General features: G+C 40.1%; 1 protein-coding gene across 1 annotated transcript in view; it reads left to right on the forward strand.

The window, feature by feature from the left end:
- Window positions 1-13,218: 13,218 nt before the first annotated feature.
- Window positions 13,219-27,662, forward strand: part of LOC149941453 (glutamate receptor ionotropic, NMDA 3B-like) — a 124,100-nt gene continuing 109,656 nt past the window's right edge. The window contains exon 1 of the mRNA XM_090179471.1: window positions 13,219-13,941. Coding sequence (XP_090035597.1) covers window positions 13,219-13,941 — 723 coding nt within the window. The remainder of the gene's footprint in view (window positions 13,942-27,662) is intronic.

Genomic DNA, 27,662 nt, shown 5'->3' on the forward strand with positions numbered 1-27,662 from the left:
ATATAATTTATAAATATTTAATTAAATATAAGATTAATATAATTTATAAATATTTAATTAAATATAAGATTAATATAATTTATAAATATTTAATTAAATATAAGATTAATATAATTTATAAATATATAATTAAATATAAGATTAATATAATTTATAAATATATAATTAAATATAAGATTAATATAATTTAAAAATATTTAATTTAATATAAGATTAATATAATTTATAAATATATAATTAAATATAAGATTAATATAATTTATAAATATTTAATTTAATATAAGATTAATATAATTTATAAATATTTAATTAAATATAAGATTAATATAATTTATAAATATTTAATTAAATATAAGATTAATATAAATTATAAATATATAATTAAATATAAGATTAATATAAATTATACATATTTAATTAAATATAAGATTAATATAAATTATAGATATTTAATTAAATATAAGATTAATATAATTTATAAATATTTAATTTGTCCCCTCGGAGAGGTAAAAAGGTTGGAAAAAATGACCAATACGGTTCGGTTCAGTGATCGGTTCCCGAAAATGGAACAAGTCGTTGAAGTGGGATATTCCACCAGCGTTATTAAAACCCATATCAAGCCTAGAAGCGTTGGGCCTAGGCTCAAAAGAATCTGCAAAGACTGCAATCTTGTAGATGCCCCAGAAAAGCTCAACCTGAATGATGCAATATTTGTGAATCCAGCCGGCCGTTAGTGAAGAAATAGAGCTAATGGAATACTTATGGATAATTCTGTTACATATGACATTAATAGGTAGATGAATTTTTCAATGTTCACTCGTAACATAGCTAAGGTAACCTACATAAAGCGACTGTATTTCAAAATATACCAATATTATAAATGAAATATTTACCCAAATAATGAACTACAGTTATTTCACTGTACACAAAGGGTTATTCAAATATTTAACTGATAAATCTACAAATTTAAAATCTTACTAAGCCTTTGGCAAACACTCATAGGTTGACGGTAATAATGGAGAATAACCGACATAGTGAAAACTTGAAAAGGGAAATGTTTGTAATGGCGGCGCTAATAGAGATCTATACCAGTATAGGTAGGATTTCTGAATTAATATAATAAATTTAAATATACGAAATGTCTAATGAATAACCCTTTCTGTTTTACTAAAAGCTGTCGGCGGAAACTGTTCGTCGATGACAAAAGAAAGGAGATAAAATTCATAAATAAAAATAACGCGCGCTACTCTTATTTTTAGAAACTTCAGAGTTAAAACATTCGTAAACTAAAAGGATTTTCGATAGATAGGCCTGGTGCTTAGGTACAAAAAAAAATAAAAAACATTGATACAAAGTTTAAAAAAGCAGAGTGTCTCTTCTGGTGGTCCGTGGAAAACCCAAAGGAGAAGCCGAGTCGCGGGTAAAAACCCCTGGAGGCGCTTCCGACTGTCGAACTAACGTTCCAAAACCAGTAAAAAACACCCACATTTTTCAATGGGGCCCTAAAAAAACTAAACTTGTAAAACAACAAAAACTCAATTAATACGCCATGGCCAAAAGAAGAAGAGGCTAACCTAAGTTTATTAACAATTAAACTAGTAACGATTGTTTCAGTCACCGAGTTTATTTTCTATGCGCAACCTAGTTCCGACTAGACCCCTACGCCGCCGTTGTAGGTGCCGGCGCGCCACCAGCGCCGATCGTTTCTTTTTGCCGCCGCCGCCGATGGTTTATAATATTTTCACTGAGTTTTTTCTATGCGCAACCTAGTTCCGACTAGACCCCTACGCCGCCGTTGTAGGTGCCGGCGCGCCACCAGCGCCGATCGTTTCTTTTTGCCGCCGCCGCCGATGGTTTATAATATTTTCACTGAGTTTTTTCTATGCGCAACCTAGTTCCGACTAGACCCCTACGCCGCCGTTGTAGGTGCCGGCGCGCCACCAGCGCCGATCGTTTCTTTTTGCCGCCGCCACCGATGGTTTATAATATTTTCACTGAGTTTTTTCTATGCGCAACCTAGTTCCGACTAGACCCCTACGCCGCCGTTGTAGGTGCCGGCGCGCCACCAGCGCCGATCGTTTCTTTTTGCCGCCGCCGCCGATGGTTTATAATATTTTCACTGAGTTTTTTCTATGCGCAACCTAGTTCCGACTAGACCCCTACGCCGCCGTTGTAGGTGCCGGCGCGCCACCAGCGCCGATCGTTTCTTTTTGCCGCCGCCGCCGATGGTTTATAATATTTTCACTGAGTTTTTTCTATGCGCAACCTAGTTCCGACTAGACCCCTACGCCGCCGTTGTAGGTGCCGGCGCGCCACCAGCGCCGATCGTTTCTTTTTGCCGCCGCCGCCGATGGTTTATAATATTTTCACTGAGTTTTTTCTATGCGCAACCTAGTTCCGACTAGACCCCTACGCCGCCGTTGTAGGTGCCGGCGCGCCACCAGCGCCGATCGTTTCTTTTTGCCGCCGCCACCGATGGTTTATAATATTTTCACTGAGTTTTTTCTATGCGCAACCTAGTTCCGACTAGACCCCTACGCCGCCGTTGTAGGTGCCGGCGCGCCACCAGCGCCGATCGTTTCTTTTTGCCGCCGCCGCCGATGGTTTATAATATTTTCACTGAGTTTTTTCTATGCGCAACCTAGTTCCGACTAGACCCCTACGCCGCCGTTGTAGGTGCCGGCGCGCCACCAGCGCCGATCGTTTCTTTTTGCCGCCGCCGCCGATGGTTTATAATATTTTCACTGAGTTTTTTCTATGCGCAACCTAGTTCCGACTAGACCCCTACGCCGCCGTTGTAGGTGCCGGCGCGCCACCAGCGCCGATCGTTTCTTTTTGCCGCCGCCGCCGATGGTTTATAATATTTTCACTGAGTTTTTTCTATGCGCAACCTAGTTCCGACTAGACCCCTACGCCGCCGTTGTAGGTGCCGGCGCGCCACCAGCGCCGATCGTTTCTTTTTGCCGCCGCCGCCGATGGTTTATAATATTTTCACTGAGTTTTTTCTATGCGCAACCTAGTTCCGACTAGACCCCTACGCCGCCGTTGTAGGTGCCGGCGCGCCACCAGCGCCGATCGTTTCTTTTTGCCGCCGCCACCGATGGTTTATAATATTTTCACTGAGTTTTTTCTATGCGCAACCTAGTTCCGACTAGACCCCTACGCCGCCGTTGTAGGTGCCGGCGCGCCACCAGCGCCGATCGTTTCTTTTTGCCGCCGCCGCCGATGGTTTATAATATTTTCACTGAGTTTTTTCTATGCGCAACCTAGTTCCGACTAGACCCCTACGCCGCCGTTGTAGGTGCCGGCGCGCCACCAGCGCCGATCGTTTCTTTTTGCCGCCGCCGCCGATGGTTTATAATATTTTCACTGAGTTTTTTCTATGCGCAACCTAGTTCCGACTAGACCCCTACGCCGCCGTTGTAGGTGCCGGCGCGCCACCAGCGCCGATCGTTTCTTTTTGCCGCCGCCGCCGATGGTTTATAATATTTTCACTGAGTTTTTTCTATGCGCAACCTAGTTCCGACTAGACCCCTACGCCGCCGTTGTAGGTGCCGGCGCGCCACCAGCGCCGATCGTTTCTTTTTGCCGCCGCCACCGATGGTTTATAATATTTTCACTGAGTTTTTTCTATGCGCAACCTAGTTCCGACTAGACCCCTACGCCGCCGTTGTAGGTGCCGGCGCGCCACCGGCGCCGATCGTTTCTTTTTGCCGCCGCCACCGATGGTTTATAATATTTTCACTGAGTTTTTTCTATGCGCAACCTAGTTCCGACTAGACCCCTACGCCGCCGTTGTAGGTGCCGGCGCGCCACCAGCGCCGATCGTTTCTTTTTGCCGCCGCCACCGATGGTTTATAATATTTTCACTGAGTTTTTTCTATGCGCAACCTAGTTCCGACTAGACCCCTACGCCGCCGTTGTAGGTGCCGGCGCGCCACCAGCGCCGATCGTTTCTTTTTGCCGCCGCCACCGATGGTTTATAATATTTTCACTGAGTTTTTTCTATGCGCAACCTAGTTCCGACTAGACCCCTACGCCGCCGTTGTAGGTGCCGGCGCGCCACCAGCGCCGATCGTTTCTTTTTGCCGCCGCCACCGATGGTTTATAATATTTTCACTGAGTTTTTTCTATGCGCAACCTAGTTCCGACTAGACCCCTACGCCGCCGTTGTAGGTGCCGGCGCGCCACCAGCGCCGATCGTTTCTTTTTGCCGCCGCCACCGATGGTTTATAATATTTTCACTGAGTTTTTTCTATGCGCAACCTAGTTCCGACTAGACCCCTACGCCGCCGTTGTAGGTGCCGGCGCGCCACCAGCGCCGATCGTTTCTTTTTGCCGCCGCCACCGATGGTTTATAATATTTTCACTGAGTTTTTTCTATGCGCAACCTAGTTCCGACTAGACCCCTACGCCGCCGTTGTAGGTGCCGGCGCGCCACCAGCGCCGATCGTTTCTTTTTGCCGCCGCCACCGATGGTTTATAATATTTTCACTGAGTTTTTTCTATGCGCAACCTAGTTCCGACTAGACCCCTACGCCGCCGTTGTAGGTGCCGGCGCGCCACCAGCGCCGATCGTTTCTTTTTGCCGCCGCCACCGATGGTTATACAACGACCGTGTCTGTCTGTGGGTGGGTCTGTCTGTGGGTCTGTGGGTCTGTCAGGACTGCGAACGCGTTCGCATTTTCGGTGCAAAGTGTAATCACTGCGTACGCAGTTTCTCAAAGGGTTGGCAAATCCACCGTGTGACGGTAAGCGTTAACGGATGCATTTGCGGTTTGGTTTGGATGGTGTTTTTTCGCTCACCGTCGTGACGGTTTGGTGTATTACGTTTTTGTAATGTTTATGCGTAGGGTGTGAGTGTTGAATTTGTTGTGTTTGTGTTCTGATGGTTGTGTTTATATGGGCGTTTTCTCTCCAACTTCTTAATGACTTTGGGACGGACCGAGTGCTACCTCTCAACGTCCAATGGCAGGGTTTCCACCAGTTGTACACGGTATTCGTCTTAGTATCAATTTGCGATCGCATCGGGCGGGATTTGAACCCGAGACCTCCTGATTGACAGGCGGACGTTCTACCACAGAACCACCGACACTTGTTACGCCTTATTGAAAATTAGACCTTCAGCTTTATCGGAAGCGTATTTAATAGAGTACGAAATTTTGGTTTAATTGAAATAGAATTGAAATTGAAATTATTGCATCGAAGAAATTCTAATTTAGCGTTTCTCTATTGATTAAAAACAAATGCGCCACCCAGGTTTCGAACCCAGACCATTCGGCTTGGCAGTCGAGCGCTCTACCACAGAACCACCGATAGCTGCTTAGATTAACTGAAATTAAGACAGGCATCGTAAGCATAATAGGTAATAAAATCTTTTTTTATTAATGAATTTATGAAGGCCTAATCTGGTATTTTTTAAACGTTAAATCTTGTTTTAGCGCAGTCAGCCGAGATTAGAGGGTTAAAGGGTAGACCCTGTGGGTGGTCCACTTTCTTAACGACCTATATATAGTTCTGTTAATTCAAAGGAGATAATTTAACGTTAATTGCTTTAAGAGCTGGCGGTTAGTCAAGTGGCTCTCTGTGTTTTGTTGATGGTAAGGTTTTTGCTTCTTGTAAATACATTTGGTGTGGATATTTGGATATCTACGATTTCTAACGCAGTCAATGATTTCTTGGGTGTGCGAGTCATTATATGATATTGGAAATTGGACGGCATTGGTCTTTTTCATGTGGTATGCGTCACAACGTCAACAGGAAGTGAACGAGTCGTCCACTACCAGATATCTATGGTATCTTCATCAAGGGCGAGTGTTGAAATAAAATGAGCGTTAAAGATGCGGCAAGTATTTCGTAAGCGAGTAATTCCAAAAAGCCTCTGTAGATATTTCTTTCATTAAAATTTGCTTCGTATTATATTTAACTGATAAACTTGTTCTGTAAAAGGGTTTAATTCAATTGTGCATTGTTATAGTACGTCTAACTTACTGTTGTAACTACTTAACTTATGATATTCTGAATAAATTAAAATTGGTCGTTTCGTCTCAATTATTTTAATTATAATTAAAATTTTATACCGGGCGGGATAGAAATGGGTTAATATTTTTAACAAATAACTCTAAATTGTGGAGATATATCTTTAAGGGTTATCTCGAGAAATTAATACCACTAGGGACAATTCTTCCGAGGAGAGGTATATTTTGGCTTGCCAACTTGTTTCTATGCGCAACCTAGTTCCGACTAGACCCCTACGCCGCCGTTGTAGGTGCCGGCGCGCCACCAGCGCCGATCTTTTTTTTTGCCGCCGCCGCCGATGGTTTATAATATTTTCACTGAGTTTTGTCTATGCGCAACCATGGACTAATTAACACAGGGACACCCCGTTCCCGAATATTTGCTTCGGGCGATTGTTAAATGTGCGCTCTGGCGGTATAGTTAAGAACTAACGGAAAACTAGGGTCAAACAGGAAGGAGGAAAAAAGGGGGATGAACAAATCATAAACCTAGTCAATGTGGCTACCATGTTGTGGCGCGTACGGTTTCGTTTTACGGATATAAATTAGCTTGAATTGCCCTTCTTAATTTGAACTAAATAGAAAATGAATTTTTCTTCATTAACTTATGAAACGATGTTCATTTATCCACCTAAAAAAAGGGAAAAAGATAATTGGATGTCAATTTTATTTCTGGTAAGTCTTTACCAAGGCTTAATAAACAGCCTTTTTATCGCTATCAATTTCCGAATTTCTTTATTGTAATATTGGTTTTATTTTGTAGATGACGATGATTTAGGGTTTAGAGAATGGTATAAAACATACTCCACTCATATGCTGTATCTTGAATCACTTTTACACGATTTACATACACAAAGTTTTTCATTTTTTCCAATAAAAATATAATCTAATGCTAAAAAACTATCATAAAACGTATTGTTGCGGCAAAAAAAGACCGTTGTAAAAACAGAGATAGAACCGTTTGCTATTTTTTTCAAAATTCTTTGATATTGAAAACTATATACTAGATGGCGGTAGCCGTTTCCTTTTTGCGACGTTTTGACTCGAGTAAAATTCTGTCGGGGGGGATAAAAAGAGGAAGAGCATTTAACAAGGGTTTTTCGGAGCCCCCTATAGGAATAACATGGGAACGGGGTGTCCCTGTGTTAATTAGTCCATGGCGCAACCTAGTTCCGACTAGACCGCGACGCCGCCGTTGTAGGTGCCGGCGCGCCACCAGCGCCAATCGTTTTTTTTTTGCCGCCGCCGCCGATGTTTTATAATATTTTCACTGAGATTTTTCTATGCGCAACCTAGTTCCGACTAGACCCCTACGCCGCCGTTGTAGGTGCCGGCGCGCCACCAGCGCCAATCGTTTTTTTTGCCGCCGCCGCCGATGGTTTATAATATTTTCACTGAGTTTTTTCTATGCGCAACCTAGTTCCGACTAGACCCCTACGCCGCCGTTGTAGGTGCCGGCGCGTTGCCAACGCCGATCGTTTTTTAGCGCCGCCGACGGTTTATAATACTTTTTTAAAAGGGCTACCAGATTTTCCGTTGATATCAGCCGATCGCGCCGCCGCCGCTGCCGATGGAAAATCACCGGATCGCCGCTGGCGGTTAAAATTATTACATTTAATATAAATTAAAATATTTAACTGAGTTCGTTCATCGTGCGATCAGAAAGAAACCAAATCCGATGCTCTGTTTTGAGAAGCACCACGAATTTTGGCAAGAAAACTATATTGATAGTGAACGCGGACTAGCGACGCGCGGACGTATATAGAACGCTAATCGATGGGCTTAACTATCAAATAGCCTAGACTAAGTTTTGTCCACTTTTGACCGCTGATACTGGACAAACTATAGGAGCTAGGTAAAAATGGAAGTAGGCAATTTTGCTCCTTTGATCAAGCTTAACAACATGTTTCAATTTGAAAAAAATCAGTTGAAAGCCAAATCCCATAGAAAAATTGCAATGTCCTTTCCAACGAAATCCAGATTAGGTCGTCCTTCAACAGTGTTTTGTCACTAAGAACATTACAAACTAAATTCAACGCTCACATTAATGCCAAACTTCAATCGCAGCTAAAGGGCCTTTAGGAACATTTGAATATAAGCAACGTATATATTTTGAATAATTTTGGGTCTTTTGACGCCCCTCCAGAACTAGGAGCAACGAACACAAGGAGAACGCAGCTAGCCTTTAAACAGGCTAACGCAGTGTTGTGTACAAATTTCATTGGACGAACCTTTACGCTGAACGTTTTACGGGCGCGGGGGAAGACAATTTCCGAATTTTCCCCTTCCGACGGCAGCAGGCGCTAAAGCGTCTAACCCATGAAAATTGGACGCAAGAAAATGCACGACTTTTGACGGGTTGCGTTCTCCTTGTGTGGGGTGCTGTGTTTGTTGCTCCTAGCTCCAGAAGAACTCTAGAGCGGCGCCCGGTACAACATGCCCCCTATCGGAACGCCTCTGGAGAAACGATACAAATCGTTTCAACATGGTCATTCTCCCTAAGTATGAACCAGAATTAATGTTTAATTAATTTTTATAGTTAATGACTATGTTGAGACGACTTTTTAGTGTGTCGCATTCCTCATCGTGCTCGAATCGGAAGCTCCTCCCACCTAAGAAATCCAATCAGCCCAACATCTCATTGGCTCCGTAAAAGTGACGTCTTCCGGCGCGATTGAAACATACGCTGGCTACGTTTTTCTTTATCCCTGTCTCGTGCCGGGGGAAGTTCGATCACGATGCCCACTGTTGGCATAAATAAATAAATTGTTGGCATAAATAAATAAATTGTTGGCATAAATAAATTGTTGGCATAAATAAATAAATTGTTGGCATAAATAAATTGTTGGCATAAATAAATAAATTGTTGGTATGAATAAATAAATTGTTGGTATGAATAAATAAATTGTTAGCATAAATAAATAAATTGTTGGCATAAATATATCAATTGTCGGTTGAAATATGTTAGTTGAAATAAATAAATTGTTGGTTGAAATAAATAAATTGTTGGTTGAAATAAATAAATTGTTGGTATGAATAAATAAATTGTTGGTATGAATAAATAAATTGTTGGTATGAATAAATAAATTTTTGGTATGAATAAATAAATTGTTGGTTGAAATAAATAAATTATTGGTATGAATAAATAAATTGTTGGTTTAAATAAATAAATTGTTGGTATGAATAAATAAATTGTTGATATGAATAAATAAATTGTTGGTTGAAATAAATAAATCGTTGGTATGAATAAATATATTCTTGGTATAAATAAGTAAATGTTTGGTAATAAATAAATAAATTGTTGGTATAAATAAATAAATTATTTGGAAAATAAATAATTTATTGGGAAAATAAGTAATTTATTCTGAAAATAAATAAATTAAAAATATCTTGGTATAAATAAATTCTTGGTATAAATAAATTCTTGGTATAGATAAATTCTTGGTATAAATAAATTCTTGGTATAAATAAATTCTTGGTATGAATAAATAAATTGTTGATATGAATAAATAAATTGTTGGTTGAAATAAATAAATCGTTGGTATGAATAAATATATTCTTGGTATAAATAAGTAAATGTTTGGTAATAAATAAATAAATTGTTGGTATAAATAAATAAATTATTTGGAAAATAAATAATTTATTGGGAAAATAAGTAATTTATTGGGAAAATAAATAAATTAAAAATATCTTGGTATAAATAAATTCTTGGTATAAATAAATTCTTGGTATAAATAAATTCTTGGTATAAATAAATAAATTCTTGGTATACTATAAATAAATAAATTGTTGGTATAAATAAATAAATTATTGGGAAAATAAATAATTTATTGGGAAAATAAGTAATTTATTGGGAAAATAAATAAATTAAAAATATCTTGGTATAAATAAATTCTTGGTATAAATAAATTCTTGGTATAAATAAATAAATTCTTGGTATAAATAAATTGTTGGTATAAATAAATAAATTCTTGGTATAAATAAATAAATTCTTGGTATAAATAAATAAATTCTTGGTATAAATAAATTCTTGGTATAAATAAATTCTTGGTATAAATAAATACATTCTTGGTGTAAATTAATAAATTCTTGGTATAAATAAATAAATTCTTGGTATAAATAAAAAATATCTTGGTATAAATTAATTATTTCTTGGTATAAATAAATAAATAAATTCTTGGTCTAAATAAATAAATTCTTTGTATAAATAAATAAATTCTTGGAAGAAATAAATAACTTCTTGGTATAAATAAATACATTCTTGGTATAAATAAATAAATTCTTGGTAGAAATAAATAACTTCTTGCATGTTTCTTGGTATAAATAAATTCCTGACACAATCTAAAAGTTATCAACGTTTTCAAAATATAAAACTCCATTTCCGGATGGAACTACGACATTATGGTCTGGAGCCCTAAATAACTGCCGGTTACTACAAATAGAAGGTCAATTTGAAGGAGTATGAAACAGGAAGCTACAGCGGAGGTCCAGTTAACTGGACGTGAGGTGAGACCTAAATCAGGAACCATGACTCTAATAACAGCCACGTGCAGAGACCAAAATACGATAGCTTTCTCACGAGTCTCATTTGTGGAAAAGACGCGATGATAGAAATTTATCACGCAACGGAGTCGCAGGCTTTGACAAGGTGAAGTATATACGTGGGATTTGTAAGGTAACTTCGGCGAAATTAATATTTTCAAGGTGAAATCTAGGAGCAACAAACACAGCACCCCACCCCAACCCGTCAAAACGTGTGCGTTTTCCCCCGTACAGTTTTAATTGGTTAGACGCTTTAGCGCCTGCTGCCGTCGGAAGGGGAAAATTCGGAAATTGTCTTCCCCCCGCCCGTAAAACGTTCAGCGTAAAGGCTCGTCCAATGAAATTTGTACACAACACTGCCTTAGCGTGTTTAAAGGCTAGCTGCGTTCTCCTTGTGTTTGTTGCTCCTAGGTGAAAAAGACTTTACCCCAGCTCGCTTTCCATCCAACAACCTTCTTCGCCTTACTCTATGTTTACATACGTTTTTGGAACTTATACTTCCCATTAGAAGTTTCTTTTAATACCTCCCATTAGAGGTCGGGGATGGTTAACTTTTATTCAATAGATAAAGCTCTCAAAATTATTCGTAAAACGTTTTGATCAAGTAATTTATATTTCTGTATTATCCGATTAATGTTTTTATAAATCTGTAAAATTAATCGGAAAAACGATTTTTTTTCGATAAAAAGCTCAAATTTTACGAATAATACAAGTTTTTAATCATTTTCCGAAATATTAACCGGTAAATTTCTTTGTTTAAATTTTTTTCCCGAAAAAAATCAATTTAATCATGGATAATGATTAACCGTCCCCGACCTCTACCTCCCATGTTCGACTTTACCGAAATTTTAACATTTTCCTAATAATTCAACACCTTTTAATTTCAAGTTTAAAAAAGTTGCCATTGCCACTCGGTCGCCACACTCCCTTGGCTGTTGTGGAAGAAAGCCCCCCTCCCGGTAAACAGCGGCATGTTTGCCCTAATTACTAATCCACCGGAAACCAATCCGTCCGATTTCTAATAGGGTGGCGCCGGCGAAGTAGCTAGGCTGCCCCTAAGTGTTTATTCGCGCTTAAGACAAAGAAACCCTCGGGACATCAGTCAAATGTTGGAAGGCGCCCCGCCCGCACCGTCTAGGCGTTCCTCGATGATCCGAGCGGCCGCTCTGTTCAATTATTGACCGAGAAACCGAACCGTACTCGAAACGACAATCCCCAAAGAAAGGAAGCTATATGGAGCTAAAAGAACTAAAACTACAAGGATACCAAAATTTCGGAACGCGAACGTCTACAAGCGTTTCCTTCGTACAGAGAAGAATACACGGACAAGATACGTCGCGGCGTTGGCCGTCTGGTTTGGGAGAGAAAGAATGGAAGGGATAAAACGGCGCTAATTAAGAATCGCCCCGAGTTTAGACCCCAAAAAAATTTAATTAAAGAATCTGGTTAATAAAGTAAAGGGATCATTATCGCGCGTCGCTATACGAAAGAGTTGAGGCCGGCGTTGAAGAAAAAGTTGATTTTTTATTTGGTTGCCGACGAAAAGATCGAGTTATAGCAACGTTTAAAAAGCTAAAACGAACGCGCCGCAATCAGATGGTGTCGACGCTCAAAAACAAATGGCGAAGAAAACGGGATGCCGCCTGAGAAGAGGGAAGTTACGGATCCCGCGAAATCCAATTTTCTAATAGCCCCCACTTTAAATTCAAAAAATAAAAAGGAGGGGCCTTTCCTCTGGGATTCCGACTGGGAATTTCTATAATAGCGCTAATTCTCACCTGGAATTGAAGTCCGAGTCGGGGCCAACTGGAAGGACGCTGGTCGCTGCACTGTCGGGTAACGGAGGGCGGATAAGAGTTTCCGGAAAGGGGTAAACTCGGATCATCCCCCACCATTCCCCGCCTCGGCCACATTTTCTTCGGGTCGGTCCCACGACCGCTGCTAGAAACAGTTTCCAGCGAGAGAGAGAGAGAGAGAGAGAGAGGGAGAGATGGATATAGAGAGTCGTTGCTATGGTAACCGGTGCTCCCAAAGAGAGAGATGGTCGATCCCGCGCAGCCTCTCATCCTGCCGCCAATGCCGACGCTGGCGCTCGATTTCCCGCCGAGAATCCGGCGAAAGACTTTCAAATGGGGGAACGTCAGAGCAGTTGACACGTGAACGCTGCTGGACAGCCTCAAAAGCGCCTCATCCGAAAGCGAGGGACCCGCGCACCACAAGCGCCCCAAAGAAAAAAGAGAGATAAAGAAGAGCTACGTCTCGGCACTACGGTATAGTTTGCGCGCGTGTCGGAAGAGGAGACGACCTAGCGAAGAAGTGCGAGAGAGTAAAGAAAATACGCTCAAAACTTGAATCTTGCGAAAAGAGCGGAGCCATATCGGCGAGTCAAGTCGGAACTGGATCAACGTACGGTATTTTGGACAACGTTTGGCCAGCGCGAATAGATCGAACGCTTATTTCGGCCTAGTTTTATAACGGGTTGGGAGATGTTGGAGTCGAAATACGGCCGTATCGCCAATCAACGTGTCAAGGTCGTTAAGGATTATCGTTTCCGCTAAGGGACCTCTTAGTATTAATAATATTGGCCAAGAGCGTCGAGTGTGTGCGGTGCAAAAAGGTGTGAAAGTTATCAAAGGGGGTCCGTCCGACCCCCTTCCACATGGCCGCTAGCGAACGCCAGACCACGAGCAAAGACCCAGGACATTCCCGAACGGGGGACATTCGACGTGGTTCCGCTAATTCGTGTCGACGCGAACGCGAAATATCAGCGACTTGGGGGCGAGTGGCCTTCGGTCGAACCGGCGGCGCCCTGTTTTGGCAAGTTCTTTTCTTCTTGACGCTTTTGGTCCATGGATCGTCGACGGCCACCAACTCCGGGGATGTTTCGCTTCCCCTGTTGGCCGCTTTTCCGCCGGAAAGATTACCGGTTCTGGCCCGGGCCTTGCGGCAAGCCATCGCCGATTTGGAACGCAAGAGACCCTTGTTGTCGTACTTTAACTCGGGTCACTCCTCGGGGACTTCGCTCGAAGGCGGAGGAAATGTCTCTTCGACGTGGCCTTCACGCGGAGGGAAGGCTTCCTCGCCGGTGTCGGGGTCAAAGGGTCACGGGACAACCTCGGCCTCGTCTTCGTCGTCCTCGGCGGCCAGCGCGACTAAAGACGCCAACGGGTTTCAGGTGTCCTTCTTGCCGGCTTCGGTCGGGGTACCCGACGATAGTTTAGAAGCCATTCGAGTTCTGTGCGCCGGACTCGAAGCCCATAAACCCCAAATCCTGCTTTCGTTCTTGGGACCTCCCAGGTCCTTCTTCCCTTCCCTGGTCGGAGGACACGCCGCCATTCCCGTCTTGGGACTCACCCAGGGATACGCCGACAGAGCGGCCGAGGTCAGTATACGTTTCGTTTCAATATATTCACATCATTATTTCGATAAATTACGCGTCTTAAAGCCATAAATACGAAACGCGTCATCCACGACGCGTTACAAATTCGGCTTAAGGGCTACGCCAAAAGCATCGTACCTAATTACGCGAAAGGTCAGACATCTTATTTAGGGTTGCAAATTTCATCGATTTCAAGCGGATTTATAATAGAAGACTTAATTAAAATACAACTTCAAGCCGAATTGTCAGGCGAACGTCGTTCCAAGATGAACCTAAATTACGAACTCAAACCACTTTTGGATTATCATTTCAGTAGCACACACTCCCGGAAAGCGGTGCTTCTGACGCCTACCACCAATTAACGATCAGGGCCCCTCGCCTCTTAAGTAGCTTTTCCTGGCCCGCGATACAGTCCCGGCCGTCAGTGCCCGCTAATATTGAATAATTGAATTGAATAACAACGAGAGCATTCGCCGCGAGGTGCTAGAGCCACGGAGTGCTAAGCGCGGCGCCCTTACATAATAGTGGCCTTCGGATATTGGCGCCGTAAATAGACAGTCTGTTCAGGATGGTTCCCCTATAAATAGAATGCAGAATGGTGTATCCTTCCTTTTATAGGGAAAAGCTAACAGTCTCGACGCATTCACGTAGCGATAAGGTACTCAACTCGGCGTCAAATTTAAAACTCAAGGTTATATCATTTTTCATCATTATGGAAGAATTATTACGGAGTTTAGTTTGGACAGTTTTATAATTTACTAGCCATTAAAAGTCAGGGGGGAAAGTCAGTTCACCAATCGCGTAAACTCCAAGGTCCAGGGGTCACCAATGTCAACCGCATCTCCCCCAAAACTGATAAGACTTGCTCGGGAATTGCTCGAGAATCCGAAATAATTAGTTGGCCAAAGAAGCGTCCTCCTCGTCCTCTTTGTCGAGGAGGGGGCTTCGACCAGAGTTGGCCTTCCTCCATATTCGACGCCTAGTAATTGTTCCGAGTGTGATTGAAGATGCCAATAGAGTGGCCGCTCCTTTCAGAACCTTCGTGTGGAATTAATTGCGAGAGACGTTTCTCCTCGCAAACGGGATTTCATAATTAAAAGCGAGAGAGAGAGAGAGAGAGAGAGAGAGAGAGAGAGAGAGAGAGAGAGAGAGAGAGAGAGAGAGAGAGAGAGAGAGAGAGAGAGAGAGAGAGAGAGAGAGAGAGAGAGAGAGAGAGAGAGAGAGAGAGAGAGAGAGAGAGAGAGAGAGAGAGAGAGAGAGAGAGAGAGAGAGAGAGAGAGAGAGAGAGAGAGAGAGAGAGAGAGAGAGAGAGAGAGAGAGAGAGAGAGAGAGAGAGAGAGAGAGAGAGAGAGAGAGAGAGAGAGAGAGAGAGAGAGAGAGAGAGAGAGAGAGAGAGAGAGAGAGAGAGAGAGAGAGAGAGAGAGAGAGAGAGAGAGAGAGAGAGAGAGAGAGAGAGAGAGAGAGAGAGAGAGAGAGAGAGAGAGAGAGAGAGAGAGAGAGAGAGAGAGAGAGAGAGAGAGAGAGAGAGAGAGAGAGAGAGAGAGAGAGAGAGAGAGAGAGAGAGAGAGAGAGAGAGAGAGAGAGAGAGAGAGAGAGAGAGAGAGAGAGAGAGAGAGAGAGAGAGAGAGAGAGAGAGAGAGAGAGAGAGAGAGAGAGAGAGAGAGAGAGAGAGAGAGAGAGAGAGAGAGAGAGAGAGAGAGAGAGAGAGAGAGAGAGAGAGAGAGAGAGAGAGAGAGAGAGAGAGAGAGAGAGAGAGAGAGAGAGAGAGAGAGAGAGAGAGAGAGAGAGAGAGAGAGAGAGAGAGAGAGAGAGAGAGAGAGAGAGAGAGAGAGAGAGAGAGAGAGAGAGAGAGAGAGAGAGAGAGAGAGAGAGAGAGAGAGAGAGAGAGAGAGAGAGAGAGAGAGAGAGAGAGAGAGAGAGAGAGAGAGAGAGAGAGAGAGAGAGAGAGAGAGAGAGAGAGAGAGAGAGAGAGAGAGAGAGAGAGAGAGAGAGAGAGAGAGAGAGAGAGAGAGAGAGAGAGAGAGAGAGAGAGAGAGAGAGAGAGAGAGAGAGAGAGAGAGAGAGAGAGAGAGAGAGAGAGAGAGAGAGAGAGAGAGAGAGAGAGAGAGAGAGAGAGAGAGAGAGAGAGAGAGAGAGAGAGAGAGAGAGAGAGAGAGAGAGAGAGAGAGAGAGAGAGAGAGAGAGAGAGAGAGAGAGAGAGAGAGAGAGAGAGAGAGAGAGAGAGAGAGAGAGAGAGAGAGAGAGAGAGAGAGAGAGAGAGAGAGAGAGAGAGAGAGAGAGAGAGAGAGAGAGAGAGAGAGAGAGAGAGAGAGAGAGAGAGAGAGAGAGAGAGAGAGAGAGAGGGTAAACATTGACAGTAGCCCCGCTGGTTGGTGGCGCGCGACAACGAGCCGTGCAGCCTTTTAATCATAATCGAAGATCGAATTATTTGGAGAAGTCCCCTTCCAACGATTATTACCCCTTTGCCCCACCCACCCCTCCCCATCGCCTTATTATAACAGATTCACGCCACTAAATTGCCATTCTGGAAAATATATTAATGAAAAATTTGAAACGTTGTAAACAGTGGTTCCTTTGATCGTTAGAATCAAAGACATATACTGATCAAAATTCCACGTATTTAAATGATGAATAATTTTGGTTCTAAATAGTTTAGTTATTGGTAAATCAGTTTCCTATCACGGCGAGGGGGTATCACTCGTAAAATCTTTGTACACCTGATTACTGATTTTCGAAACTCATTCGTTGATTTCCACTAAATTATCAATGATTTCCAGTGAGTTTCTTAAGCGAATTCCCGTGAATACCAACGATTTGTACACCTGATTACTTAAGTGACTACCCCTTCATATCACGGTTAAAGATTCAAAATAGCATAAAACCGGAAGCTTGAAATAAAAGTCTTTGGGTTGTAAGTGCATAACTTTCTATTCCCCCTATGCTATAAACGTGTAAAACGTTTTATTGACAATGACTAAAGAATGAACCCACAAGATATTTCCAGAAGTCAGGAGACAACTTGATTTTTTTATTTTTTAAATAACTTTTTTGGAATAAATATTTATATAAATTAATATAATAACAAGAACCAAAATGATTTTTATAGACGTAGAAACTATATAATTTCTTTTAATTTAATGAAAAAGTAATTAAAATTAACCGAAATGTTGAAAGAACGAATCTTTGAAATGTCAGGAAACCGATGGTGGTTTTAGAATTTCTCATAGCTCACTCCGAAAAATCTAGAATAATATTTTATCGCTTTATAATCTCCAATTTAAAACTTTAGTAAATTTCTAAAGTTCTGTTCTTAGCTAGCAGAACGGTCTCAACCTGCAAATGCCAAAATACCGAGGGAACGCGAAAAATGCGATCACACTGACACGCAACAAAAATAATAATAATAATAATAATAATAATAATAATCAGCTATACTAATACCCAAGGCACCAGCTTAGGCCTAAGTCATCAAACGACTTTTAAAGCCATTAATTCAACTCTGACATAGATAACCGGATTATAACGAAGACGCTTGAACTCTACATTATTCATAATATTTTACATAAAATTCCAAAGGTAATTAAAAGCGCATAGTCTATTCTCCGTACATCCGTTTTGAAAATAATATTCTGATTGGTAAAGAAAGTGCCTTTACGGTGACCGGCATCAAGGACTTACATAGGTTCGATTTTTAACAATATGCTCCGCTAAACAATAGCGCTTTCCACGGTCCAGCCCTCTTCAAAGACTTCATTGAGAATGAGGATATTTAGCCGCAGCGTCGTGCTAAAGGGGAGTTTTTGGCGAACAACCACCACAGCACTCTCTCCTTTTCTCCCAGAATCTATCGCGTCCCGAATATTCAAAACTATACGAATATGACACGGTTGTTGATTCGAAAAGGAAATCCCAGGCAATTTATTAGGAAAGAGGTGCGATATTGCTTATCTCTCGCCGCCGACGTGAACAGCATTCACATTCGAATGGTTGAAATATTCGGAGAATTAGAGAACGAGCGGCTCGTAGAAAATGACGCGGTTACGCCTGTTAAAATCTTATTATTCACGAATGTTTATGTGGTGGAAATGTGCTTCCTCGATTTAATCCAGTTTTGCAAGTAAAATTAATGAATATGAGCGAAAGGGTTCCAAAATAGTCACCGAAAGTGTCATGAAAAAAGGCTCATAAATTCGGGAAAATTCAAAAGCGTTACGAATGCAAGACGAAATCCGGTATTCGAGAAATGATAATTAAATCGCGATATTTAAAATTGTAATATTTTGAAAGTTCAGGATGAAGTTAATTTACAATTTTTTGGTCTACTGCGCGGAGATTCAACCAAACAAACCATTTATTGTTTATCGGTTACCGATAGCTGACTTATTTTTGTAAAGAACAAGTTGCAAATTATTCGTTACCGCCTTAATTTTGTTTACAGTACCCAATTACAAAGTTTCGTTGCTTTCCATTTCGTAGTTAATTAGAAATAATTAGTAGAACGCCAAAACAATTTGAATTTCAACGTGGTGATTGAGGTCATTGACTACACGTTATTTATCATTGGCCGCTATCCCCAACGCGGAGCTTAGGCTTGCGTACAAAATGTAGATGCTACTGATTCTGTGGCCGAAACCGAAAATCTTTTATAGAACCATGGGATTCTACTACTGGATTTTGTACGCGGGTTTTCACGTGGTTTTAAAAACACCCGCTCACGCTTATTGTTTATATTGACATCGCCATATCTACCAGATGCTGTGGGGAAAATTCAATGACGTCACAAACTAGGCCCGATAAAATTATCGTTCAAAATAAAATCCGCAGTGGAGCGCTGCAAGTAAATTTAACAGTTTAAGGACGATTTTAATGATGGCCATACCTCTTAAACAATTGTAGGCGGCACAATAAAAACGATACAATAAAAAATTATAAAAAATAAAAACGATGTTTAAAATCTAAAATAAACAGGAATTAAAAAATGTTTCAATTTCAGATAAAAATGCTGTCGTAGGACAATATACGTCCTCTGTAGTAGAACACCTATATGAAAACAGTGCCTACGCGCCTGCGGCGCGCCCGGCTCACCTAACCATTGCGCGCTAGCCTTGATATAACTACCTCTATATAAAAACTATTTCGTTGAAATAGCCTCCAATATAGGACAGTAAGCGTCCTGTATTTCGTAGGAATGGCCTCTGTCATAGGACACCTCCTATATGAAAACGGTGCCTACGCGCCTGCGGCGCGCCCGGCTAGCCTAACCGTTGAAAACTTTTCTTTCTGACCCCTAGGAAACATGCAGTGCAATTAAAAAGGTGCATTTTTGGTGGAAGGCACTAAATTTAAATAGCAGCCTAAGGGCTAAGAAGCTACAATTCGCTTGTCGACCGAAGATTTATTCCCAACAAAATAATTCAACAACCGATATGTCAACTTCAAACAACTTTAAATTATTGGTATGGACAGCACGACCGGTAATTAAAAATACACCAGCAGCACAGTTGGATGGTAAACAAGGTTACGCTAAAAATAAACTACCTGAAAAAATCTTATTTCAAGGAAAATTGCTTAATATAGAATATTCAGGTCGTGAGAAGCCGCGGAATAGAAAAACCTGCGCAAATGGAAAACAGCCCCATTGGGAAACCGCGCAAATGGAAAATCTGCGCAAGTGGAAAACCACGCAAATGACAAACCTGCGCAAATGAAAAACCTGCGCAAATGATAAACCGCGCAAATGAAAAATATCTGCGCAAGTGGAAAACTGCGCTTACGGAAAAAGCGCAAATGAAAAACGCGCTAATGGAAAACTTCGGAAATGGGATACTGCGCAAATGGAAAACCGCGAAATTGCATTTGCGGAAATGGGAACTGGGCTAATGGGAACTGCGCAATTGGCCCATTACCGATAATTTAGGGTTCCATAGCAAAATAAAATTGGGAACCGCTGGTGTAGCCGATGCGGCCGTGTCGTACATAACTTTTTACCAGTTAGGGTTATAAATTTCAACGATATCTAGTTCGACGCTATATTTACCGGCATCGGTAACCTAATATAAAGTTTTAAATCTGAGCCCAAGAAGTTAATCATTTTTCCATTTAAGTGGTTTTTCGCTATGTGCATTAGTTATTTTATTCGAAATTAAGTCCGATAACGTTAAAAATATATTTTACACGAAAATGGAAAATATCCCAAAAATTTTACATTTTAGTGTAAAACTTTACATAACGACCCTTAAATTAAGTGCAATTTTCATGAAAGTTATATTTTGAGTTGCCGTGGCTAATTTTAACCTAGATTAGAAATTTTGCATCTTAATTTTTAATAGAAGTAAGGTTTTTTGGACATGTACGAACCCCCGCATATAAATTGAGTGTTTTCATAAATAAATTGAGCGTTACCATTAATAACGTTATGAAATAAGTATGATCATTGGCGAAATAATGTTGACCTTTGCCGCAATCCATCCAAGCCGCCAAAAGCCGAAACATTGCTTCGCGTGTCCTTATCATAAGTAACATAACAGGGTATCGTTTAAAATGTTAAATTGAGAGTTACCATAAGTAATGTAATGCAATAGGTATGATCATTGGCGAAATAGTAATTCGTTAAAAATAGTCAAATTAAGTGTTATCATAAGTAACGTAATAAAAATTATAGCTATAAGTATGTTCATTGGTGAGACAGGGTAAAGTACATTTTTCGTTAGTATTGATTATTTCTAAACTACGTTATTGGTTGCATTAACCAATTTTAATTTTAAGTGAGATTTCTGGCCAATTCGGGGGTCCAACCGACCCGCGTACGCGATATTGTGATATTTCCTACGGGTGTCGCTACCTTCTTTCCAAAACTAGGTAGCTCAAAATTTTCGGTTTGTCTAAAAATTAATTTAAATTTAAGTGTTCTCGTTTCGCTACTTTATTTCCAAAACAAGGTAACTCGATAAAACAAAATTTCGATAAAATTTCTCTTGGGTTTGTTAAGTGAGCGTACAAGATGATTGTAAATTTGTTCAAATTTAAATTTAATATTTAAAATATAGTTAATACATCGGGGGATTGTGTGTACTTAAATGTCCGTGACATCTTGTTTATTTGTTAAGAATAGCGTCTCCTTAATTAAAATTAATATCTCGTTCTCCAAAAAGTTAAAAAGGAAAATGATTAATTACATCTAACACCGAATAAGAGCTAGGATTCGTATTAATTGAATATCATATTTAACGCGTAGCGTTAGAATAGTAATACATTTAAAAGCGTTATAAATAATGCATATTGAATAACAAAGAGAGTTAGAAACTCCATCGATGGAGGAAGAATTTAGAGAAAATAAATAATTGAAAATTGCTTCAAAACGGAGATTTCCAAACTCCGAAAACGCCTTAAAGTTCAAAGCGAATATCAACGTTAATACTCGCTGTCAGGTGAGGGGGCTCTAGAAGCGACGCGTTATTAATATCGTATCGAGACGCTACTCGACAATAGGCTGAAACGGGAGCGTAAATCGAATTATGGAAGTGAAACAAAGCGTGATCTATTCCTTTCAATTCTCGTTTCGTTCGATAGATGGGGCTCTAGTCCAAGTCCCCCCAAACACGCGCGGAAAATATTAATTAAAAAGGTTATAAGTCAATCCGTATAAACCGAAAAGCGACAAAACAATTCGTTTCGTTACCCGATAAATCATCGCCGAATTTCAGCGTCCAAAAATAAAGAGTGGCGACGGAGGCGTGACTTTCGCCGCCGGACCTACGACGAAAAAGGTTACCTTACCTAGCATTACCGTTAAAGGTGTAGAAGTCCCGCTTATTTCGACGTTTTTAATCTCGGCTAACGTTGATATCTGGTACAATGCGTACAAAGGCGTAACCGAAAAGTTCAATGAAAGCTCGATCGTCGCAAACTGTACTCTACTCCATTACTTTGGCGCCAGTACGAGTGAAGGGTGGTGGAGATTGTCGGGGCATCTTGGTCCCGGTCGATATTCGTCGGCGGCGAAATCCGCGAAATATCTAGCCTCTCCATTATGAACGATATACGGTGGTTGGTATTCTCTCTTTACATATCCGCGAACCCGATATTTCTGTTAATTTAATGAAAATTACACCGCGTACTGAGAACGAGTGAGAGAAAAAGTCAAACGCCTCAATGGCGGACTCTTTTCGGTCGAAGAGCAGATCTTCGCGCTCGGACTAATCCTTATCGCGCTCGTCGACAAGTTTTAAATTAAAGTTTGGTTCACTCTAATTGCGGTGGCTGGGAGTGTGTTCTTCCCTCGCTTCCGCCTTGAGAGTTTTCGCCCCTACTTATTAAAGAGACAAAGAAAACCTTCTCGAAGAAGAAGAGGGGATTTTGGGAAGGCGAGGTTTCCAATTTCTCCTATAGTCTTCGGGAATCGTCATTCGCCGAAGAGAAGCTCCCGAGTCTAAGAACTTCGATGGAAGAGCTATTTTAACCCTTTAAATCTGTCGTGGTTTTTTTACAGATGAACTATTATTTGTACTAGTGTTGTTAATTTTCCGAAAAAATAAAATGTGGAAACATTTCCAGAAAATTTCCGAATTGCGGAAAATTTTCCGCAAATCGAAAAAATTAAAAATTGAAACATAAATTACTTTTTAATGGCCTAGGATTTCTTCTGCCTGTTTTCCCTTAAGTTTACTTCCCACCGCGCAAATATCCTGGTGGTAGGCCAACCGCGGAACACGTTGGCCTACCACCAGGATAATTGCGCGGCAGGAAGTAAACTTAAGGGAAAACAGGCAGTAGAAATCCTAGGCCTTTAAGGTTTTTAATTTTTTTTAAATTTTTTTATCGATATAAAACGTCTAATAACAATAAACCTACTACAAAACATTAATAGTGTTACATTAATAGTGTTACATTGTTAATCAGTTTAAACTAGTCTAGAGGCTTAGATTTACTTTTAGATTCGAAAAATAAGGCGAAAATGCCGATTTATTTAATTTGCAAACCATATTCCACTAATCATGGAATTAAAACTTTTTTTTATTTTTTTCGGAAAAATACGGAACATTTTCCGGAAAAAAGTCCTCAATCATTTTCCACGGAAAATTTTCCGACTTATAACACTAATTTGTACTATAGGCCTACGTTCAATATCACGAGGGGAAAATTATATATTTTTAAGTAATGAAGAAATAATTTTATGTTCAGTTTAATTTAGTTTATTTTATTTAATCATTATGATGTTGGATAAATTAATGTCTGTTTGCATACGGCATCCACGCATTTTGAGTAAGAGCGACAAACTTGGAATAGGCTATAAGTCTTACGTCCACTCTCCAAACCAAATACAGGGTGTTTCAAAAGGTTATGAAAAATGTTAAGGAGTTGTAGGGGGTGAGTTTAGAAGTATGCCTGTTTGTCCCCCCATTTCCTACGATGAGTTAAAAGAGCGCCAGAGAGCTTCAAAGTGTGGCCTACTAGCCCCTGGAAGTAGGCTGCGACAAGCGCAAAACCAGCGAGCAGGGAAATGCGAAAATTAAGGTTTGGCTTCGTGTGATAGGTAAAAAAGGACTTTGCAAACAAATCGAGGTAACCAGCGTAAAAAAGGTAACTTAAACAGTATTTAAAGTTCCTGCGGCTTGGTTTTGCGCTTGTTGCAGCCTACTTCCAGGGGCTAGTAGGCCACACTTTGAAGCTCTCTGGCGCTCTTTTCACTCATCGTAGGAAATGGAGGGAAAACAGGTATACTTCTCAACTCACCCTCTTTACAACTCCTTAAAACTTTTGCATAACCATTTGAAACACCCTGTATTTTGTAAATTGATAATTTAAAATAAATTAAACACCTGAAATTGGTAGTCGCCAAAAGGTAAACTTTTATTCTTAAGATTGTGCTGGGTTAGTGATACCAACCGATCAGTGGCAGAGCCAGGTGGGGGAGCACACGACAGACGTGCCCCCCCATGGTTGTACGTACAAATATTTCTTTTACTTTGTTTTCCATGGTGTGCGCCCTCCCGAACCAATGGCGCCAATTTAAGTCATGGGCACCAAAAATAAACAGGTATTTTAAACATTTAGTTTAAGATTTGACTATAATACCGGATATAGCGTAACATACTGCCACTACTTAAAATTGAACTTACACAATCGATAGTTTGATATTTCGATATCCACCCCTTCTCCACATGCGCATTGCCATTTTTGACGGATCGAGGTTTTTTTTTTGTAATTTTAGATTATTTCCTGATCACGAAGCACTATAGATTTATCAATTTTCCTTGCCAATGTATTATCTTGAAGTGTTACTTTCACCAAAACCTTTTTTCGTGATACAGCGATAATAATAATATCGATAAATCGGCCATAGCGAAGATTATTTTATCGATACATCGGCAATATCAAATATTATAATATCGATTTTTTGTCAATAGTGTTAGATTACAATATCGATTAATGGGCAATAATGATAGATTATAATATCGACTAATCGGCGAAGATTATAATATTGATTAATCGGACTTAGTGGATAGATTAAAATATCGATTTTTCAGCAATATTGTTAGATTACAATATCGATTTTTCAGCAATATTGTTAGATTACAATATCGATTTTTCAGCAATAGTGTTAGATTACAATATCGATTAATCGGCCTTAGTGGATTGATTAAAATATCGATTAATTGACTATAGTGGATAGATTATAGTATCGATTAATTGGCTATATAGTGAATAGATTAATACATCGATTTTTTTGGTAATAGCAAAGATTATATTCCTAATTAATGAAAATTTATATTTTGCTTTGGAATGTAACCTATAAAGGTTTATTTCATAATAAATAAAGGCTTATAGACTGACTGTATTGGGCAAAAGGTATGGAAATGAGTATATAATAGATAAATGAACCACCAGGTGAAAGTTACATATGGCAGGATTGTAATTTTTAGACTGGTTCAAATAACCGTATCATTTCATATATTACGTAACACCAGAAGTCTATAAAATATCTCTTTCGAGAAAAGTATCCATCCAGGACATTAAAATGAAACACGTACCTTCATAGGATCGACGCCAATTCCGTTGCGCAAGAATTTACCGTCATATCAAAAAGTGTTTTACTTCGCATAAAAATGTAAAATGTCAAAATTACACTGCGTAGGGATAATTACCTGATTTGGGTACATTTGTTCGAATTTTCATTCGTCCGAACGGTGCCGCGGTGGTACAAATGTCCGAATGATCATTTGTCCGAATGTCGGAAAACAGGATCGTATGTCCGAAAACGTATTTCATTTGCCCGAAAAAATTATCACAACTTTTGTTGGTGATTTAGTCGTTCAATTTATGTTAACTTTACTGGTGAATTTCATTTGTTCGAATAATCGTTTGTCCGTTTTTCGAACATTAGGAATTGGTTGTTTTTTTAATATTGTTAATATAAGAAAATAGTAACATTAACGTGAACCTAACCTAACCTAACCTAAAATATCCACAACATTCTACGCAATTCCCACTTACTATATCGACCAAAGGAAAAATGGACATAATAAGATAAACTTATTAGACATTATAATGCTTATATCCGTTTATTATTGAAAACAGCAATAAGAAATACTAATTTAGCGACAGAATTCGGACAAGAGCTGCTACCGATTCCGACGAATGAAACAAACAAGTTGTCCAATTCGAACAATTGAAACATTTGTTATTTCGGCGGTTCGGACAATTGAAATTCGAACAAATGTACCTACCCCAATTACCTCTTGATAAAACGTATTTTCCCGATGAAATACTATTATTATTATCATCAAACGTTTGTTTGAAAATTCGATGGGAGCGTACGTTGGTACACGTTTCAACTTTCTAGCGAATAACAACAGCAGAATAAGTAGATGAATACTTCTCTCGTAAGGTATATATTATATACTTCTGGTAACACCTAGTTACATTATTAGTTACCAATTAGTTATTTTCTAAATCTTCAGCCAGAAAGGTATTATTTTTAGATATAGCTAAGGTATAACATTTAGGGCTCGGCGTTCGGATAAGAAATTTTCCTATCATTTCTTTTATATACTTATCCGAAAATTATCCGAATAAAACCTTATTTGTTGCATATTAAATCGTATAATAGTCGATAACAATATCCACAAATAAACAGTTAATCGAATTTTTATGATTAATTGAAATTTTGGCGGTTAATTTGTCCGTTACACCGAGCTCGAAATAACATTAGCAGGATAGATAGAGGAATACTTATCTGTAAGTAATGTACTTCTGGTAACACAGCTTCTACACATTCGAGATTAAGTGAGCAGAGGTAGTCTGTACAAAATCAGCTATTTCGTGGTCTACACGTACATATATTAGCCTAGCCAGTTTGAAAGCGCAAATGTACATCAACTTCCAGACTGGCTCGAAAAACATTTTAAATTTCGTAAGCGGCGTCAGAGAGGTTTTAGGAGTAAAGGACGTCCTTTGGTCAATATTGCTTCAGCAGCTGCCGACGCCGACACGATTGAAAAAGTAGATCGGGGGGGGGGGGGGAGAAGTGGCTTCCGCGAAGACCAAATTTAAGGCACTAGATCAAGTGTATTATCGCGCAATAAAAGCCACGCGTCGGAAAAAAACGAAAGTTAGCCGTTAACGCGGTTAATGACGAGAAGGGGGTAAAAGCCGCGTTACGAAGTCCGTGAGAGGACTAGATGTAGCTGATGCCCTAGTCTCATTCCATCCAGCGGGTATCACTGCACTGGCCGTCAAATAGCCCCTCTTATACAACGCGTATTTCCACGAACAGGTATCCTTCCAGTGATGGGCACCGCTCATCTCATTTGAGAGGTGTTTTTGTAACTTTGAGCGAAATTGAGCGGTAAAATATATTTTCAGCTCTCAAAATTGAGCGGAAATCACGAGCGCCTATTCCGGCTCTCAAAATTGAGCGGAAATCAAGAGCGCCTATTCCGGCTCTCAAAATTTTGAGAGCGTGAGCGGTTAACACGCGAGAGACCACGAAGGGTGTGCGAGCTGAGCGGTTCATCACTGCTTCCTTCTAAAGATTAATTAAGTTGAATTGCAAGAGACTAGTCTCTCTACAACTGTCTGGCTCACAATACTCTCCATACACACATACACTAGGTATTCCCTTTTATCGTCCCACCTGGCGCGTCTGCAGTGCGGAAAAGAGAGAAATAGGAGGAGCCCCTGGGAACGTATGAAAAGGTTCTTTTCATGGCCAATTATCGGCCTTCCACGACATTGTCTCTCCTCCACCCAGAGGACAATTCCCAGGATTCTTCTACTACCTTGGCATTCACGCGAGATTATGAGAGGGATCTACTTGCATGTAGAGCTCGGGGTTTGGATAAGAATTATCTTTTTAATTTGTTTTTATCCATAACAGAAAATTATCCCAATTAAAAGTTATTTTTTTGCATATTAAATCGTTTTATAACAGCGAATAATATCCATAAATAAATAGTTGATTTGGGTACATTTGTTCGAATTTCATTCGTCCGAACGGTGGTACAAATGTCCGAATGATCATTTGTCCGAAAACGTATTTCATTTGCCCGAAAAATTTATCACAACTTTTGTTGGTGATTTGTCGTTCAATTTATGTTAACTTTACTGGCGAATTTCATTTGTTCTTATAATCGTTTGTCCGTTTTTTCGAACATTAGGAATTGTTTTTTTTTTAAATATTGTTAATATAAGAAAATAGTAACATTATCGTGAATCTAACCTTA

Source organism: Leiobunum rupestre, chromosome 6 (genome assembly GCF_980474605.1).
Source record: "Leiobunum rupestre chromosome 6, qqLeiRupe1.1.hap1, whole genome shotgun sequence".
Taxonomy (NCBI): domain Eukaryota; kingdom Metazoa; phylum Arthropoda; class Arachnida; order Opiliones; family Sclerosomatidae; genus Leiobunum; species Leiobunum rupestre.